Source organism: Rattus rattus, chromosome 7 (assembly GCF_011064425.1).
Source record: "Rattus rattus isolate New Zealand chromosome 7, Rrattus_CSIRO_v1, whole genome shotgun sequence".
NCBI classification, from domain to species: Eukaryota; Metazoa; Chordata; class Mammalia; order Rodentia; family Muridae; genus Rattus; species Rattus rattus.
Genome location: NC_046160.1, coordinates 18,672,481 through 18,693,503, shown reverse-complemented (window position 1 = coordinate 18,693,503; position 21,023 = coordinate 18,672,481). Strand labels below are relative to the sequence as shown.

General features: G+C 38.2%; 1 protein-coding gene across 3 annotated transcripts in view; it reads left to right on the top strand.

Annotated features, from left to right (window-relative positions):
- Window positions 1-21,023, top strand: part of Birc6 (baculoviral IAP repeat containing 6) — a 191,750-nt gene that overhangs the window by 42,513 nt on the left and 128,214 nt on the right. For all 3 annotated transcript variants that reach the window (XM_032908919.1, XM_032908918.1, XM_032908920.1), the window contains exons 7-9: window positions 456-839; window positions 7,336-7,394; window positions 11,905-13,299. In XM_032908919.1, coding sequence (XP_032764810.1) covers window positions 456-839; window positions 7,336-7,394; window positions 11,905-13,299 — 1,838 coding nt within the window. The remainder of the gene's footprint in view (window positions 1-455; window positions 840-7,335; window positions 7,395-11,904; window positions 13,300-21,023) is intronic.

Here is a 21,023-nt window from a genome sequence, read left to right as displayed (position 1 = left end):
AAATTATAAGAAGGAAAATATACAATGAAACCAACAACAGAAAACAGAAAGGAGATATAAAAGAGTTAGGAAATCGGGCGAATGGTTTATCATGATTTGCATTATAGTACTGATTCTACAGTGTATTCAATAAAAGTGAGTGCCTCTGCTAACAATCAATGCCTATAATATGGACAGTGCGAACACTGTGAATGGTCAAAAGAGATTGAGTAATCACGTAAAGCTAAGTTTAGTTGAGGGGTTGCAATACAGCTGAGTAGTGAAGTACTTGTGAAGTACTTGTTCAACATACTCAAAGCCATGGATTCCATTCCAGGACTTAGACCTGCCATTCCCACCCTCCCCATCCCCTGTACAAAAATGTAAGAGTAAGACTTTAAATGTGTGTATAAAACAGGCATTGTTCTAGCTTCTGCTTTGCTCTTCAGTAACCTTCCCCGTTTCACCCTGTAAAGGTCTGAACACGAGAGACACTCTCCCAACTGCCCCTTTGTGAAGGGCGAGCACACCCAGAATGTGCCCTTGTCAGTCACACTGGCAACCAGTCCTGCGCAGCTCCCTTCTGCAGATGGAGCTGACAGAATATCTTGCTTTGGGTCTGGGAGCTGTCCACAGTTTCTAGCTGCTGCGACCAAACGTGGGAAGATCTGCATATGGGACGTCTCCAAACTCATGAAGGTGCACTTGAAGTTTGAGATTAATGCCTATGACCCAGCAATTGTGCAACAGTTGATCCTATCAGGAGATCCAAGTTCAGGAGTTGATTCAAGGAGACCTACTTTGGCATGGCTGGAAGATTCTTCTAGTTGCTCAGATATACCAAAACTGGAAGGAGACAGGTACGAGGGCTTTTCCTTTTTTTTTTAAAGTAGTATTTCTGGTGGTACATGTTTCATTTTTCCAAATTGCGTTTTCTTAACTCAGTTAATGACATAGCAAAAAAATCAAGTTAGAGAGTAGAAAATAGATGTTTAGCTGGAAGTCTAAAGGTTGTATGAAATTCAGAAACTTTCATTCAGATTACCACAGACTATTTTGTAGTAAAATTAAGGCTTCTCTTTAATTCTGTACTAGATCCAGCACTGTAGTGCCACATGGTATCTGTTGGATATTCTCATCTCAGTCACCAAAGTGTCTCACCCGCTTAGTTCCATCCCGCATCACACTGCCAATGGCTAGATGGCTATTCCCTGAGCCTGGCAGCGATCTACCCATCTAGTTCCCAAGGCAGGTTGGCACCATGTCAGAATATACATCCCAATTCCATGGTGGCCCAGTGTCCAGCCACCACACATTCTCTTGAACTCAATTAAATCGCCACATGAAAGAACACACAGCACCATAACCTCTCATCCAATTGCTAAGGTGTAATTACCCACCTAAAAAGATACAGCTTGCTCTTCTAGACATACAGAATCCTATATACATCCATCCCTTAAGAGTTTTCATAACAGGGGTTGGGGATTTAGCTCAGTGGTAGAGCACTTGCCTAGCAAGTGCAAGGCCCTCAGTTCGGTCCCCAGCTCCGAAAAAAAAGAAAAAAGAAAAAAGAAAAAAAAAGAGTTTTCATAACAAATTGTAAATGTGCAGAGAGGAATCTTAACATCTGCCTCGATGTTCTCTCAGCTCCTTCTCTTCTCCTCTCGCTCCAGTCTCTTCCTCCTCTAAAACTTTTCTCCCACCCATCCTTCCTTCTTGTCCAGTGACAGGCTTCATTCTGTCTTGCACCTGCCTTCACCTGCCTAATGACATCATCCTACAATACTAGTTGGATCTGATAGTTGGAGCAGTAGGACTTTTATGAGTTCAATGGCAGTCAGGAACATAAAGTAAGGATTTTGTCTCAAAAGATCAAAAAATAGAACACACAAAAGGAAATGCCACAGAGTGTTAAATCACTTTTTCTCTGTATTATATTTTCTTTTGTTATATAACTAAGATAGACAGTAATTGGTAAAAATACTGACAAGTGTCTAAGGATAAATATAGGATAATGAGAAAAAAATGCCAAACAGGTAGCAAACACTAGCAGTCAGATTGGACAGGCTAAAATAACATTTGTCAAATTATTTATTACAAAGTTCTGAAGCTGTTCTGTAAAATCCATTTCTGTGCAATACTGTGTCAAACTATATAAACTGTGTAAGTCTTGAAAAAGTAAATTGTAGTCTTTAGAAAGCCATTGCCACATTAAAAACTAACATCTAGGCATCGTAACTCACTGTTCGAGTGTATGTATGTAGAGGTTCTTGGTTCTGTCTTCAGTATCTAAACAAAGGCATAACAGAAATAAAACAAGAAAAGAAAGTTAAAATATTGGCATTAAAGCAGTGGGTTAGTTTGTAATTTTATCTTTTACCTCCTAGTTCCACAGAATAAGAATGAGTCTGACTTGCCTTCCATTGCTCCTCAAGTTCTGGCAGTGAGTGTCCCTGAGTAGCAGATGACTTTAGATGAAGCAAGATGATGGAATTATGGAATAGTGTAGCAGTAGGAGTGAGGGAGGCATGTCTGGTTGGTTTTTGTTTTGGTTAGACAGTATGTACCTGCACTGGCTTTGAGATTGCGGCTGTCTCTCTCTACAACTCAGAACTGCAGGATGCAACCTGCATACAGCTTGAGGCACTCGCTCCCCTTAGCTTCACGGATAGAGTCTTGGCCCTTGTGGCTGTATCTGATCTATAGGAGTTGGGAGTGCAGAGCCCAGGAAACCCTCTTGTTTCCTAAGAATGCCCACTTGTGACTTTGAATTGGGCCAGTTTCAGATGGCTCAGCTTTATTCACATTGACAGAATTGAGGATTTAGCATAGTCCTTAGGGTGAGATGATTAATAACAGCTATCGCCGTGACGCCCCTGCCATTGATAATGTGACTTGGCTGAGAGTATCTGCCTTTTACCTGCTGGATGTGCAGTTACTGATGCCATTGCTGTTACACTTCCTCATGTCCCCCACCTCACTTCCTCTGTTGAGAGAAGATTTTGATATTCAGCCTTGGCTTGTCTGGTGCTTGTTATGTAGACCAGGCTGGCCTCAAATCCACAGAAATCCTCATGCTTCTTTTTCAGGTCTGCTGGGATTAAAGGGTGTGCTACTATACCCGGTCACATGTATTTTTATTTAAGTAATACATAATTCTATTAAATGAAAAATAAGAAATTTAGTTGATAATTCACAATATACAAATTGGGAAGTTTGTATAGTTCATCATGGTTATAGCTTGTGGAGATTGACTAGCAGATAAAAGAATTGTCCCTGAGATCTGGTACAGACTAAATGAAAACTTCACGGCTATTTTCTGTTACTATACATCTGTGTGAGAGTTTGAGGGGCAAGCAGTGTAGCTCTTTTCTAATATTAGCACATTTGCTGATAGCACTAGAACTAAGAATGCTTGATTGTTGTGATTTTTATTAAAGGATTTACTGGATAATTGTGGAAGATAATGAAATTGGCTTGTCATTTTAAACATTGACTTTAATTAGAACTTTGTTTTGAATTTTGAATTTTTAGATTAAAAAGTTGCATTAAAATAGGTTTTTAGGATGACCACATTCCTCTTTGGGAAAATGTACCCTTTATTTACATATATGTATATAAATGTACCCTTCATACACACACACACACACACACACACACACACACACACACACAAAGTTTATACTTTGTGTTGTTTCCAGCAGAAATAGATCTCAGTATTAGATAGTTAATGACAGATTTGTTGAATTAGTATACAGAAGTGAAATACATGGTAAGACGAAGTGGCCAAGTGGGACTCCAAGCTGAGGATACACTCAGTTGTAGAGTATTTGACCAGCAGGGACAGATAGTTCTGGTTTTACTTCCCAGACTCCTCCTCCCAAAAAGATGGGAAGAGCCTGAGGGACAAGGAAACAGCCCAGCATTATGGAAAACACAGATCTAGCACTTGGAAGGTTAAAGCAGGAGAATGGCCAGCCTGCGTTACAGAGTTGATACCCTTTTTTTTTTTTTTTTAAAGCAAACGAAAACCCAGAACAAAATATAGCCTTGGTCCTCTATCCTTGATCCTTGACTTCGATTACTCGTCCCTTCCGGAGGTAGTGGGACTCTTGTTGGATTACTAGTGAATAGAAATGATTCTGACTTTGTATGGTACAAGATACAATATGTTTAATCTTCAAATATCAAATGTGGGTTTCACTAGCTTTAAGAACAACAATTAATTTGAGATTAAAAGTTGGGTTTAAAGTTATTACAATATAACTTGTGTAGGAATTAATTTTGACTATTTTTTATAAAATTTTGACATAATTCTCAATTTACTGAATGAGGATTTGACAGCATATTTAATTTAACTAAAGTAACATGTTTCCCTAGGTGCTATACTTGTCATATATATTTCTGTTTTTGAGACAGGCCCTCATATATCTATCCTAGATTGACTTTGAACTCGTGGTCTTACCTCTGCCCCCAAGTGCTGAGATAAGGCATTCACTACTCTGCCTGGCTCTGTGTATTTTGCTGAGTTGACAAAGATGTTCTGAATTTCATTTTTGCAGATACTATGACATTGATAAATTAATGGCACTTTATTAGCTTTAAAACAAAGGTAGTATTAACCAAACTTTGTAACTTGACTATAATTTATCTTTTATGATTGTTACTTTTTAAAGGATTTTGTGTCCTCTAAAAGCTGAGTAGTACAGGAGTAAATATGTTTATTGTAGAAAAGTTGGCAAAGGCAGGAATGAGAATGAACGAACACAGAGAACCTGTTGTAGCAGTAATTTGGCTAAACTGAATTGGCTCCTGGTGCTCGCTGTACTTGGCCTAGGAGCTCTCTGGATTCGTGAGTGAAAGATACACGAACACACACAGACACATAGACACACACATACACAGGCATACGGATACGCATGAACTCGTGCCAGTTAATTTTAGTATGCTTTGACCAGCTCAAAGGCTGGGCAGTTCTAATCCTCTGCCCAGCTAGCATACGTTTGCCTCCAGTGCTCCTGGCTCAACACCTTCTAAATCTATGTTTTATCTTTGCTGCCCTATTACCTTCTGGGCAGCCCCTCCCTAGGGCCGCTTTCTCTCCCCACCTTCATTTTGGATGAATTTTCTTCTGCAGCTCTAAATCTGATCTGTGCGCCACCTCCCCGGCTGCATGGGTGGTATCCATTCACTCTCTCCCAGTCCCTAGCCTGGGCAAATCTAAAGGTCCTGCCTCAGTGTACCTGCTCTATCTACTATTGACCCTTGGCTCTTTATTGACCGATCAAAAACCAGTTGGGGGACAAGGACCTTCAGCATTAAATGCAGATTCCCAATTTTGGGGGCCAGATTAATTCAGAGCATTAGAACCAACCCCCAACAACCTGTAACCACTCTCTCCAGTTATGGAATGTGTATTTGTGTTCTTCATTTGTAAAGCATATATTGGATCAATTTACATGCCTTATAATTTTTGTCCTAAAATATTTTAGGATTATTATGTTTCTGTAGACCAGTGAGATCCGTAATGTCAAGACCTTTGAATTCTTTCTTTAAAAAAACCCTATATTTTATCTTTTATCTCAGTTTAGCTGGGCAGTACTTGGTTAATACTAAAGCTCTTCTGTAGTTGAAACCTAATGTATTCCTGTGTTAGATTTGCTTATTCTGGCTCCCATGGACCGTATTTTTCCGTCAATTTAGTTTTTTAGGTGTCTTCTAAACCTCTAATTCTCGAAGCTAATTAGCAGGTGATCCTAAGCTTGTTTTGCATTCTATTTATTATTTTAAATTATATTGAGTTGGTGTTGGTTTCTGGTGAAAGTGGAAGAGCAGTTGCCCAACTTTCAGGAAGCTCAGTAGTGAACAACAGTAACAAAGCTACTCATGTGACTCAGAACTGACAGCATTTATCTATTAATACCATTTACAAAAACCCCAAGGCATGGAACCTTTGTCAACATTGTCTTGGTAAACCTCTCAAGAACTTTAAACATTGCCTTGGAATGTTGTATTAGGCTCTTTTCTTTTTCTAAGAAGGGTTGGGCATAGTTTAGGGACAAGGCCCCTGGCTGTCCTGGAAGTTTGAGCAAAGGTCCTTTTGCCTCAGCCTTTCCAGGAGCAGGAAAGCAGGGGCATGCTTGATGGTCTAGCAGCAGTCTTAAGTAGAGATTACCATTTATATGTAAGACAGCATTAGTACATATCTAAGCACTGGATTTTAGTACAGTACATTGTTTTAGAGAAGGAAAATTACTCTTCTTTCTGTAAAATGTGTTATTTAGTTTTGTAATGAGAGTATCAGAATTAAAAAATACTGGTGCTATGTTGGTCAGTAGGGTGCAGAGCTTGACTATTTCATTTGAGATAATGAATAAAGGTTTGTGCAGAGAGGAGAACTGTCTTGTCCTTACTCCTGTCTTCTGAATTGTGATTTTTAACCTAAAGATCTCACTATTGAACACACAAAAAACCACAATAAAAATGAATGTTCATGTAAATATATTTATAATGCATTACATACACACATATGTTCATAAAACTGTTTTTGGTTTTAGAGTAATTGTCTTGAATTCGTCGACGATAACTGTTAATATTTTACCACAAGTTCAGGTTTGATTTGACTAGCTAACATTCTCTTTTACTCTTTGGCTTGCTATAAATTATTTCTAGTCAGTTTCCTATACCTATAAATGTTACAGAATTTTAGAGGTTTCCTTCCACACAAACTTTCATTTAACGAATTATAATTTTTTATCAGTTATATATCAAATTGATTTATATCACATGTCTTTTAGCAGTTTGTATATCACTATTGTTTTACCTATATTATAAATAGCATTTTAAACACTGCATTTCAGGGCTGGAGTTACAACTCCGTTTTGTTTTGTATTAAATGTTTTTTAACATTTATTTATTTATTTTAGGTGTATTTTGTCTGCATATATGTATGTGTACCATGTGCATGTCTGGTGCCCATGGAGGTTTCAGAAGAGGGATTCAGAACCCTCAGAATTGAACCGTCTTGTATGTGGGTGCTGGGAACTGAACCTGGCTTCTCCTGAAGAGCAACCGGTGCTCTTAAGCACGGAGCCCTCTCCAGCCCTTTACGCAGTGTTCACAGTGCTTGACCAGAACATAGTCTGATCCTCAGCCCTGCCCCTTTCAAGCAGGGAGATGAGCTATGCTGTGCTTGCCTTTGCTTTCTTATGTGGTGTGTGCTCTTCTTTCCATCTGGGGATTAAACCCAAGGTCTTACACGTGTAGGCTCCGACACTGTAGCTGATGTACATCCCGAGCCTGGAAAGTTCACTATTCTTTTTCTTTGAGTTTAAATTTCTTACTTTGTCTTTTAAGCGATGATTTACTGGAGGATTCAGACAGCGAAGAGCATTCCAGATCAGATTCTGTGACAGGTATGTAAAAAATCTTTAGATAATATATTTTATATATCTGTATTTATACAGTTCAAAATAAATCTTAATACCAATTAATTCATAGTTTCTCAATGAAACTGGAAGTCTTTACTGACACTATTTCAGTTTTATGTTTATCAGAGATCTTGAATTCAGTGTTAGAATATTGTGTCTCATAATTAAAATTTAAATGACAACCATTTTATTCAAAGGGAATACCAGGGAATGAAAATTGTGCTTATTTTATTTGTATGCTATACTCTTTAAATAAGAGTAACGTTTAAATAAAAGTTCTTTATTCTCAGTGAAGTTGAAGCTGTAAAATTGTAGGTGTTGCGACATCAAGTAGACATTGCCTTGTTTACTCATGCAGTACTAAGGTAAAAGCAGCATAGTTTATCAGGTAGCCCAGGCTCACCTGGAGCTTGTTCTGTGCCTTAGGCTATACTCTTCTTGCCTTAATATCCTCAATGTTGGATTATAGATATGTGTTAACATCTGGCTTACATGTGTCCTATTTTTCAGTATCATTCATAGCGAAGGCTAGTGCATCTCAAAATGGTTTTATTACATTTTTTCTTTATGGGTACATGTATGTGTTTGATCATGCTCATATGTGCATTGCTTGAGGAGCTGGAGGTTGATGTGTTGAATGTTATTTTTCCTCCTTAGTTATGAGACTCCTCTACCCTCTTTTGAGACAGGGTTTTATAAACGGTTTTTGACCTTAGTATTTCTTTTTTTTTTTTTTTTTTTTTTTTCGAGCTGGGGACCAGAACCCAGAGCCTTAACGCTTCCTAGGCAAGCACTCTACCACTGAGCTAAATCCCCAACCCGACCTTAGTATTTCATGAGTAAACAAGGCAACATATACTTGATGCTGCAATGCCTATGGTTTTATAGTTTCAACTTCTTTGAGTATAAAGAACCTGTATAAAACCAGTTGTCCTGGGACTCACTCTGTAGACAAAGCTGGCTTTGAACTCACAGAGATCCGCCTGCCTCCCATTTCCCAAGTGTTGGGATTAAAGGCATATGCCACTGCACATTGAAACAGTCTCTTACTAAATTGGGAGCTTGTCTCTCTGACTTGGCTAGCTGGTCAAGACAAACAGCTGCAGGGTTCCTCTGGTCTGTGTGATCCTCAGTACGGAGTTACTAATAGATGCCATGCTTAGCTCTTACATGGGTGCTGGGAATCTGAACTTGAATCCTCAGGATTGTGTAGTAAACCTTATTTCAAGCTTATAGTTAGTTGAGACATCTGCCTCTGCCATGTCATGTTAGAGTATAAATCCCAGTCTACTTATTATTATAGTCTATTTCCCAAACTGCAAAATAATATTTAACATGCATTAAAAACTTGTGCACAGTACCTGAGAAGTGCCCATTTTTTTATGCAGTGATGGTTATTGTGACTATAATATCACATCATGAACATGCTAAGGATATGAAACATACTTTATATTTCTAGAAGCAGCATGGGTTTGTGTAGTGTAGTAGTTAAAAATCAGTTACTGTAAAATAGCCAATGTTCTCTAAATGCTGATTTGTCATTTATTATTTTTGATGCTGCTAAGGAGAGATGCACTGACTTTGGTTTATCACTTGGTTTTGAAGTTCTTACCTCTGGAAAACAAAAACACATGAAAAGGCCCTGAACGACACAGAGATAGATCTGTAGACACCTCCCAAATAATACTTGAATTTGGTCTGTGTTCTTACTTGTCTTTTACCAGTATGTTTTTCATCTGTGATTGTTTGATTTTCTACACTGCCTTAGGATTCATTTCAGTTTCTAATATGCAGACATATATCATATATTATTTTCTTTTGAGACAGGACCTCATTATGTAGTTCTGGCTAGCTCGGAACTTAAATAGATCATGCTAGCCTTGAACTCAGAGTTCTCTGCTTCTGTCCTCTGAGTTTTGGGATTAAAGGTGTGTGGTGTTATCCAGGGCTCTTATTCTTGTTGGTACATGTGTTACATTTTAAAAGGAAGTGTTGTCTTTGTATAGAATTAAACGATCATGGAAGTAAAGAATAAAGGTTCTAACCAATACTTTTTAAACCAGTAACTTTTTGGAGGGTTATAGAGTAAACATCCAAACCTGACAGTAATGAGAGATGTAGTCTCATCTTGAAGTGTTTTAAAGTTTTAAAAACCTTAGATGAAAAAAAAAACAAAACAAAACCAACAACAAAAAAAGAACAAAACCAAAACTTTAGATGCCATTTCAGAATTCCTCTAAGTGACTTGTATTAATTCGAATGTCATAGTTAAAAGAATTGTAAGTAATATTAACCTCAAAATTGTGAGTGCACAAAAGAGGCATGTGTTTTTCGTTGAAGAGTATAAGTTTTGAAAGTTCCTAGTTGATTTCAAAGAGGAAAGTCTTTTTTCTGAATCATATAGTGAATCAAGGAAACATGACTTCACATGAAGGCTGAAAACAAGGGTTAGCAGGAGAGTTGAGGACAAATTGAACTTTGATGGCTAGAAAAGAGCCAAGACAATGTCTTATTGCTTAGCTCAGGAAGTATGACTGTTGGAAACTGACTTTGACGATACTTAAGAAAGCAAGGTACAGAAGGATTTCCCAGAGTGATTGAAAGTTTGATTACATGTATATTGCCTAAAAGTTAATTGTGTCCTTTAGTTTATGTCTGACAGAAACTTTGAATTAAGGCCTGACTGTGGTTCAGTGGCAGAGTGGTTGCCTGACATGCATGAAGTCCCGTGTTCCTTCCAGAGCCCTGTAAACACATTGAAAATGGAGGAACAGAGTTAGAGATGCCAGCTTCTCATATTGATTATCCTGTGTCCCATATGTGCATTCCGTGGTTGTAAGAGGAAGTAGAATAATAGAGCCACTTGCTATGTTTTTCTTTTGCACGTTTATTTTTCTAGTTATTTGCGTTTTTTGAACAGGGTCTCACACTGTATCTTAAGTTGTCTTAGAACTCACTGTATAGCCCAGACTGGCCTCCTGCTCAGAGTAATCATCCTCATTCAGTCTTTGCGTGTTAGATTTACAGCAGTGAGCCACTCAACCTAGTTTATCATTTCTTCTTAAACAGTTTCATTGTGCATACCATTTACATTATGTGCTAACTTTTGTGCTTTGTGTACTTATTCTGAGTAAATACATACATAGATTAAAACTATTCTATTTGGACAATTTTTTGTCATAACTTTAAAAAGTCTGTTTTTAAATTTAGTACATTCAATAGATAAGTGTCTCAAGGAATATTGTATTTTAATTAAGTTACAAAAATCCCTTACTTTTTCCAGTCTGAGAAAGTAGATGTAGACAGTGCCATTCAGTGAGGTGGCCATTTGTTATATAGCCACAGAGTACAGAAGGAATGAACTGGTCCCTCTTCAGCTTCAGTCAGAAAATATTTCAGTTGGAGCGGTTGGTAATATGTGCAGTTAAGATAATCCCAGATGGTGGGAAATGCTGGGTGACACTGTAAGTGAATGTTGGAGGGACTCTATAGTTCAGTGTTAGGACACCTCAGCGGTGTTCCACGGATCCCTTGCTCATTGCTTATTTGTACTTTAAGTTTTTATATAGCCACATCATTTAATATTTCCTTGACGTTTATTGTCACACCTAATTATACAAGCAGTTCTATTTTTTCTTTATTTTTGTCTACCATTAGAGTGTTTTTTTTCTCCCCCATTGTTACTGACTGATTCTTACTGTTGGGAAAGTTAAAAAAATAAAATCAAAATTGGTCGAAAGAATTTTCAGTTCAGCATTAGATTATCTGAGTTTTGGAAAGTTGACTGTTGTCTCTGATGGGCTTTTGTCTCTGTGTGACTGCCAGCACAGTCCTGTGGAGCAAGAAGCAAGAAAGGCGCTTTGAATTTTAAAGCATTAAAAAGAAAGGAACCGAGATTGATATTTTTCTCAGGTGTTTGAGAGAATGCATAAGTTATAAAACAAATAATATTGCGTGTATTTTTGGTTTAGAAAGAAAGTCCAGAAATTTTATTCTTTTAATATCAATTTAAAACAATGACTAAATATATTAATTCTTTATTTACTTTACCATGCCTTCAGGATCAACTTCTTTACTGCTTAAGAAAATAATTTTGAATTTCTTGAGTAGTCTCTTTTGTTTTTTTTGTTTTCATATGTAGGGTTGTCTGACATTTGTGTAAATTTCTTTTAAAATATTGGAAATAAACAGTTACAATTTCTCTGTATGCACGTATGTGAGGGCACATGCACACAGGTTAAGGCCAGTGGGGCAGCTTGCAGTAAGTAGTTAGTTCCCTTCCCCTGTCTTGTGGGTCCCAGTGATCATCAAGCTGAGTCTGGCTTCAGGGCAAGAGCCTTTAACTCATGATCTATGCTGGGCACGAAATACTTGGCGTTCTAGTAGTTACTAATGCAGAGTCCAAATGAATTAGGAAAAATCTCACTGAAGTATTATTGTGATTTATATGAATAAAAGCTGCTGCATCTAATGTGCCATATTTTTCTTCACAAAGGGCACACATCACAGAAGGAAGCCATGGAAGTAAGCCTTGATATAACAGCTCTCAGCATTCTCCAGCAGCCAGAAAAACTGCAGTGGGAGATTGTGGCTAACGTGCTTGAAGACACGGTTAAGGATCTTGAAGAACTTGGGGCGAACCCTTGCTTAACGAACTCTAAGAGTGAAAAGACAAAGGAAAAGCACCAGGAACAACACAACATTCCCTTCCCATGTTTATTGGCTGGAGGTTTATTAACATATAAATCTCCTGCTACCTCACCCATTAGTAGTAATTCTCACAGGTCACTGGATGGTTTAAGCAGAACTCAGGGCGAAAGTATATCAGAACAAGGGTCAACTGACAATGAATCCTGCACCAACTCAGAACTGAATTCTCCTCTGGTCAGGAGGACTTTACCTGTTTTACTTCTTTATAGTATCAAAGAATCTGATGAGAAAGCAGGAAAAATCTTTTCACAGATGAACAATATTATGAGTAAAAGTTTGCACGATGATGGTTTTACCGTTCCACAGATTATTGAAATGGAGCTTGATAACCAGGAGCAGTTGTTGTTACAGGACCCGCCTGTGACTTACATCCAGCAGTTTGCAGATGCAGCAGCCAGCCTCACCTCTCCAGATTCCGAGAAGTGGAACTCTGTGTTCCCCAAGCCTGGGACTTTGGTGCAGTGCTTGAGGCTACCAAAGTTTGCAGAGGAGGAGACTCTTTGTATAGACTCTATAACTCCGTGTGCTGATGGAGTTCATTTGTTGGTCGGACTGCGGACATGCTCTGTGGAATCATTGAGTGCAATAAATCAAGTTGAGGCCTTGAATAATTTAAATAAATTAAACTCTGCACTATGTAATAGACGTAAAGGTGATCTGGAATCCAATCTTGCTGTAGTGAATGGTGCAAATATTAGTGTGATCCAACATGAGTCACCAGCAGATGTACCGGCTCCTTTGATCATTCAGCCGGAACAGAGGAATCTTAGTGGTGGATATTTAGTTCTTTATAAGATGAATTATACCACTCGAATAGTGACTTTAGAAGAGGAGCCAGTGAAAATCCAACATATCAAAGATCCCCAGGACACAATTACCTCGCTCATTTTGCTTCCACCAGACATACTGGATAATCGAGAGGATGACTCTGAAGAACCTGCTGAGGAAATGCAGTTGACTTCTAAGAATGGGATTGAAAGAGAAAAAAAGTCTGACGTTTCTACTCTTGGACACCTGGTAGTAACCACTCAGGGAGGATACGTAAAAGTATTAGACCTTTCAAACTTCGAAATTTTGGCCAAAGTGGAGCCTCCCAAAAAGGAGGGCACTGAAGACCAGGATACATTTGTTTCTGTCATTTACTGCTCAGGCACAGACAGGCTGTGTGCATGCACCAAAGGTGAGCTGTTTGCTTGATTCTTGTGTGGCAGTTGTCTGTGTGTAAATTTTAGGTCCATGTAAGAGATTATTTTTTCTTTCTAGATATTAGTGTTTTTAAAGCCATTAAATTTATTTTTTAAATTTCCCTAGGCAAGAAATCTATTTTAAATAACTTAGTCCTCTGAAAGTATCTTATCAGCTGAGTTTATAAGTTTACTTGGGACAATGAAACTCCAGGGTAATGAGATCAAGGGCAGCCTGGATTGTGTAGCAAGATAGATCTTTGCTTAATTTCAAGGGTCTAGTATTTTGGTATTTTGTGAATAGTGATTGCCTTTATTTGTGGACTCAGTTTCCTTAGCAACTTGGATAAGAGGGCCCATGTGACAGCACACATAAGATAAGCTGCTGAGGGAGGAAGGACTTATTGGGCACATGGTTTCAGATTTCAGTTTGTCTCCGCTGGGCACATATTAATGATTAGGGAAGCTCCTGTCATGGCAGCTACAAAGCAAGGGTGTGTGTGTATGTTGTCCCCTATATTCAGGGAGCCCCCCACTGCCTCAGCTTTGTGAAAAGGCTCTCATAGTTCACTTATAGATGTGTCTTCCCCATCTTAACTCCCATTATCTGTTGCTTAGGTTTGTTATAATCAAATAATACATAGAAAATTTCTGGCACATATTACTTCTGGAAAAAACAACTAGCAAGTAATCTTTAGTTTTGTAAGATGTTAAGATATTTGGTCTTCTTTTATAATCCTTGGTAAAAATTAGTTTTGCAACATGTGAGACCCCTTTAGATATTGTGCACTATTTCTCTATATATTTATTTGTGTAAATCAAATAACTGCGCAAATATTACTGGCATTTTGAGGTATAACTTTTGCTATTGGTAGGTTAGCTGGAATTAATAGGGCCTAGATGACACAATTCTTGAAGCCTAGAGGACTATAACCAAGAGTTGATGGATCTAAGAAAAGCTACACAAGGCCCTATCTGTGCTTTGGTAGTTATTAAGCTGAGTTTTTTGTTAAGTACAGTCCTAGGACTTAGCCAAAGAGGATAGTAGATAATGCATTAATTGGTTCAGGTTACAAATTTGCACTACATCTAGTTTAATACTGAAAGAGGGGAAGAAATCTTCAAATTACATTAAAATAAAAGTAAATAGATACGAAATAGGAGCATTCAGCGTAACTTCAGAGTGATAAAACTTTGAAGGACAGGCGAGGCTTGAGAGTAGCTCTTTTAAGTGCTAGAAGGTTTCAGGGATCATGCGTACTAGTTTGTTACTCTTAATGATCACACTAATTTTATAATGCATATGCTTTTTATAGAGGCCATTTTGTAGAACAGTAAACTTAAGTGAAGGAGAGTTCAGAAACTAATCACAGGGCTAATAAATGGCAGAGAGTCATTCTGCTGAGGTTGTTGTCAGTGTCTTTTAAACTGTGTATACTGCTCTGTCAGAGTTTAACAAAAGCTGAAGAATCTTAATGAATTCCCTGTAGTATTCAGTATGGAGGGTCTGAGAAGTTGCCATTTTGCCATAAATTGTCCAAAATGGTGCTTCAGTGATTTAGTCCAGGGCACATACTTATAGGATCCTAGTATGTGTAGAAATGTAATAAGCGTTTAACTATTTCAATTTTCTTGGATGAGATATACTTTAGTAAGAATCTGAAAGTAGATTTGTATATTCTTAGAGTTAGGATAGTAGAATTACCAAGAAGCAATCTCTTGTGATAAGTTGATTTTCCTGGCTGTCCTTGAACTCTCTTTCATGTGTACTATGAGGACCAACTTCTGGATAGCTAAAACAAATATTTTTTTTCCCTATGTGTAAGCTTATGAATATGCAGTTCCAAGGCTGACACTGAGAGTTCTCCCCTAACTCTCCATCTCCATTGAGGCAGGGTCTCTCAGTTGAGTCCAGCTTTTGATCAGTTATTCTGGCTAGCCAGCTTGTTCCACATGTCCTGACTCAGGCTTTTGAGCACTGAAATTGCAAGAGGCCATCATACCTTTCTGACATTTACCTGAGTTCTGGGGATCCGAACTAGTCTTCATGATTATATGCAAACTCTTTTATGTACTTAGTCATTTCTTTAGCTCTAAAGTTTTATTGTGAAAAATAATTGTAACAGGAACAAAAGCTAGGAGTGCTATACATTGATATTATACTTAATACATTTACATATATACAGCTATATATTAATTAAGTAATATTTTTGAATAATGTTTAAATCATATTAAGTGTATTTTCCTCCTCATTCATCATGTCTCTGTGGAGAAAATTTGAAATCTTTTCTACTGGCTTTTTGACATGTTAATGTATGTTGTTATATGCAGTATATAGTAGTTACCCCAGAGCTGCTTGCTGATATATTAGTGCGCATTGATTAACCGTTCCACATTTCCCTCTTTTCGAAACCCTGGCCTCTGTAACTGTCATTCTGTTGTGAACTTACATGGGATCAGCTTTTTTTACATTTCACAGCAGTCACTTCACTGAGGTACTTTTCTGATTTATTTTGACTAACATAATTTCTGGTTCTATTCATGTAATTGGAAATGACAGGATTTCATTGTTTTTTATGGCTGAGTAGTATTATATTGTGTACTTGTCCAATTGTTCTTTTCATTCATTAGTTTAAGGGTACTATGTTGGTGTCTATTGTAAATTCAGCGCTTCTGTGAACTTGGTTGTGCAAATGTTTCTTTGACACAGTGGTGTTCTTTGACAGTTATTCGGTAGTGGAATTAATGGAATATATGGTTCTTTTGCTGTGAAAGTTTCTTGAGAAACTTCCATCTTGTTTTTCTGCTTGTTTTTCTTTTTTCTTACACATTTGTATGGGTGCACAGCTTCCTCCTTCCACTATAGGTTCCCGGGATTGAACTCATCTTATCAGGCTTGGCAGGAATTGCCACTAAACTATCCCATGGACCCCTATATTGTTTTGATGTGTTTTTAAAAATAATGTTAAAAATCGCTTAAATTTTATGTGGTGCAGTATTTTCGTGTCTGTACGACTGTGCGCCATATTCATGCAGTGTCTGAGAAGGCCAGAAGAAAGCGTCTGATCCTCTCTGAGGGCTCACAGAGGGTTGATAGCACCTTGTATGCATGCATTCTGCCTATTCTCTAATGCTTTGAGTTAGGTCTGCACTCTATTGGATGTTTCTTACTGGTTATTGTGGTTATTTATTTATGTATTTATTTTTATTTATCATACTTTTTTTTTTAAAGATTTATTTATTATATATAAGTCCACTGTAGCTGTCTTCAGACACACCAGAAGAGGGCATCAGATCTCTTTACAGATGGTTGTGAGCCACCATGTGGTTGCTGGGAATTAAACTCATGACCTCTGGAAGAGCAGTCGGGTGCTCTTAACCGTTGAGCCATCTCTCCAGCCCCATTTTAATTCTTTCTTTTTTCCACCATCTTTATTAAATTCGGTATTTCTTCTTTACATTTCAAATGTTATTCCCTTTCCGGGTTTCCAGGCCAACAATCCCCCTAACCTCTCCCCTTCCCATGGGTGTTCTGCTCCCCATCCTCCCCCCATTACTACCCTCCCCCCAAGAAGCCCGTTCACTGCGGGTCCAGCCTTGGCAGGACCAAGGGCTTCCTCTTCCACTGGTGCTCTTACTAGGCTATTCATTGCTACCTATGCAGTTGGAGCGCAGGGTCAGTCCATGTATAGTCTTTGGGTAGTGGCTTAGTCCCTGGAAGCTCTGGTTGGTTGGCAATATTGTTCACATGGGGTCTCAAGCCCCTTCAGCTCTTTCAGTCCTTTCTCTGATTCTGTCAGCAGGGGTCAGTAGGGCTCCCGTTCTCAGTTCCATGGTTTGCTGCTGGCATTCGCCTATGAATTTGCCATATTCTGGCTGTGTCTCGCAGGAGAGATTTACATGCGCTTCCTGTCAGCCTGCACTTCTTTGCTTCATCCATCTTATCTAGTTTGGTGTCTGTATATGTATGGGACACATGTGGGGCAGGCTCTGAATGGGTGTTCCTTCTGCCTCTGTTCTAAACTTTGCCTCCCTATCCCCTCCTAAGGGTATTCTTGTTCCCCTTTTAAAGGAGTGAAGCATCTGTATTTTGGTCATCCTTCTTGAGTTTCATGTGTTCTGTGCATCTAGGGTAATTCAAGCATTTGGGATAATATCCACTTGGGTTCTTTCCAGCTTCTGGCTATTATAAATAAGGCTGCTATGAACACAATGTAGCATGTGTCTTTGTTATTTGTTGGAACATCTTTTGGGTATATGCCCAAGAGAGGTATATTTGGGTCCTCAGGTAGTGCAATGTCCAATTTTCTGAGGAACCCGCAGACTGATTTCTAGAATGGTTGTACCAGTCTGCAATCCCACCAACAATGGAGGAGTGCTCCTCTTTCTCCACATCCTGGCCAGCATCTGCTGTTGCCGGAGTTTTTGATCTTAGCCATTCTGACTGGTGTGAGGTGGAATCTCGGGGTTGTTTTGATTTGCATTTCCCTTATGACTAAAGATGTTGAACATCTCTTTAGGTGCTTCTCAGCCATTTGACATTCCTCAGCTGTGAATTCTTTGTTTAGCTCTGAAACCCATTTTTTAAAAAATAGGGTTATTTGTCTCCCTGCAGTGTAACTTCATGAGTCTTTTGTATATTTTGGATATAAGCCCTCTTTGGTAAAGATCTTTTCCCAGTCTGTTGGTTGCCGTTTTGTCCTAAGAACAGTGTCCTTTTCCTTACAGAAGCTTTGTAGTTTTATGAGATCCCATTTGTAGATTTCTTGATCTTAGAGCATAAGCCATTAGAGTTTTGTTCAGGAAATTTTCTCCAGTGCCCATGTGTTTGAGATTCTTCCCCACTTTTTCTTCTATTATTAGTTTGAGTGTATCTGGTTTGATGTGGAGGTCCTTGATCCACTTGGACTTAAGCTTTGTACAGGTTGATAAGCATGGATCGATCTGCATTCTTCTACATGCTGACCTCCAGTTGAACCAGCACCATTTGCTAAAAATGCTGTCTTTTTTCCATTGGATGGCTTTAGCTCCTTTGTCAAAAATCAAGTGACCATAGGTGTGTGGGTTCATTTCTGGGTCTTCAATTCTATTCCACTGGTCTTACTGTCTGTCTCGGTACCAATACCATACAGTTTTTATCACTATTGCTCTGTAATACTGCTTGAGTTCAGGGATAGTGATTCCCCCGGAAGTCCTTTCATTGTTGAGGATAGTTTTAGCTATCCTGGGGTTTTTGTTATTCCAGGTGAATTTGGAAATTGTTCTGTCTAGCTCTATGAAGAATTGGATTGGAATTTTGATGGGGATTGCATTGAATCTGTAGATCGCCTTTGGCAAAATGGCCATTTTTACTATATTAATCCTGCCAATCCATGAGCGTGGGAGATGTTTCCATCTTCTGAGATCTTCTTCAATTTATTTCTTCAGAGGCTTGAAGTTCTTATCATACAGATCTTTCACTTGCTTGGTTAAAGTCACACCAAGATATTTTATATTATTTGGGACTATTATGAAGGGTGTCGTTTCCCTAATTTCTTTCTCGGCTTGTTTCTCTTTTGTGTAGAGGAAGGCTACTGATTTATTTGAGTTAATTTTATACCCAGCCACGTTGCTGAAGGTGTTTATCAGTTTTAGTAGTTCTGTCGTGGAACTTTTGGGATCACTGAAATATACTATCATATCATATGCAAATAGTGATATTTTGACTTGTTCCTTTCCAATCTGTATCCCTTTGATCTCCTTTTGTTGTCTGATTGCTCTGGCTAGGATGTCGATAACTATATTGAATAAATAGGAAGAGAGTGGGCAGCCTTGTCTAGTCCCTGATTTTAGTGGGATTGCTTCAAGTTTCTCTCCATTTAGTTTAATGTTAGCCACTGGTTTGCTGTATATGGCCTTTACTATGTTTAGGTATGGGCCTTGAATTCCTATTCTTTCCAGGACTTTTATCATGAAGGGGTGTTGAATTTTGACAAATGCTTTCTCAGCATCTAATGAAATGATCATGTGATTTTTATCTTTCAGTTTGTTTATATAGTGGATTACATTGATAGTTTTCCATATATTAAGCCATCCCTGCATACCTGGGATGAAGCCTACTTGATCACCACGATGGATTTTGGTGTATTCTTGGATTCAGTTTGCATGAATTTTATTGAGTATTTTTGAGTCGATACGCATAAGGGAAATTGGTCTGAAGTTCTTTTTCTTTGTTGGGTCTTTGTGTGGTTTAGGTATTAGAGTAATTGTGGTTTCATAGAAGGAATTCGGTAGCGCCCCATCTGTTTAAATTTTGTGGAATAGTTTGGATAATATTGGTATGAGGTCTTCTATGAAGGTCTGATAGAATTCTGCACTAAACCCATCTGGACCTTGGCTCTTTTTGGTTGGGAGACTTTTAATGACTGCTTCTATTTCTTTAGAAGTTATGGGGTTGTTTAAATGGTTCATCTGTTTTTGATTTACCTTTGGTACCTGGTATCTGTCTAGGAAATTGTCCATTTCCTCCAGATTTTCAAGTTTTGTTGAATATAGGCTTTTGTAGTAGGTTCTGATCACTTTTTGAATTTCCTCTGATTCTGTTGTTAGGTCTCCTGTTTCACTTCTGATTTTGTTAATTTGGACACACTCTCTGTGTCCTCTGGTTAGTCTGGCTAAGGGTTTATCTATCTTGTTGATTTTCTCAAAAAACCAGCTTTTGGTTCTGTTGATTCTTTGTATAGTCCTTTTTATTTCTACTTGGTTGATTTCAGCTCTGAGTTTGATTATTTCCTGCCTTCTACTCCTCCTGGGTGTATTTCCTTCTTTTTGTTCTAGAGCTTTTAGGTGTGCTGTCCAGCTGCTTATATATGCCCTTTCCTGTTTCTTTCTGCAGGCACTCAGAGCTGTGAGTTTTCCTCTTAGTACAGCTTTCATTGTGTCCCATAAGTTTGGGTATGTTGTACCTTCATTTTCATTAAATTCTAAGAAGTCTTTAATTTCTTTCTTTACTTCTTCCTTGACCAGGTTATCATTGAGTAGAGCATTGTTCACCTTCCATGTATATGTGGGCGTTCTTTCCTTATTATTATTGAAGACCAGCTTTAGCTCATGGTGGTCTCATAGGACTCATGGGATTATTTCTATCTTTCTGTATCTGTTGAGGCCTGTTTTGTGCCCGATTATATGGTTAATTTTTCAGAAAGTACCATGAGGTAGTGAGAAGAAGGTGTATCTTTTTGTTTTAGGATAGAATGTTCTATAAATATCTGTTAAATCCATTTGGTTCATGACTTCTCTTAGTCTGTCTATGTCTCTGTTTAATTTCCGTTTCCATGATCTGTCCATTGATGAGAGTGGGGTGTTGAAATCTCCTAGTATTTTTTTTGTGAGGTGCAATGTGTGCTTTGAGCTTTAGTAAGGTTTCTTTTATGTATGTAGGTGCCCTTGTATTTGGAGCATAAGATATTTGTGATTGAGAGTTCATCTTGGTGGATTTTTCCTTTGATGAATATGCATTGTCCTTCCTTATCTTTTTTGATGACTTTTGGTTGAAAATCGATTTTATTCGATATTAGAATGGCCAGTCCAGCTTTCATCTTCAGACCATTTGCTTGTATACTTGTTTTCTATCCTTTTAATCTGAGGTAGTTGTCTGTCTTTGTCTCTGAGGTGTGTTTCCTGTAGGCAGCAAAATGCATATCCAGTTTGTTAATCTGTGTCCTTTTATTGGGGAATTGAG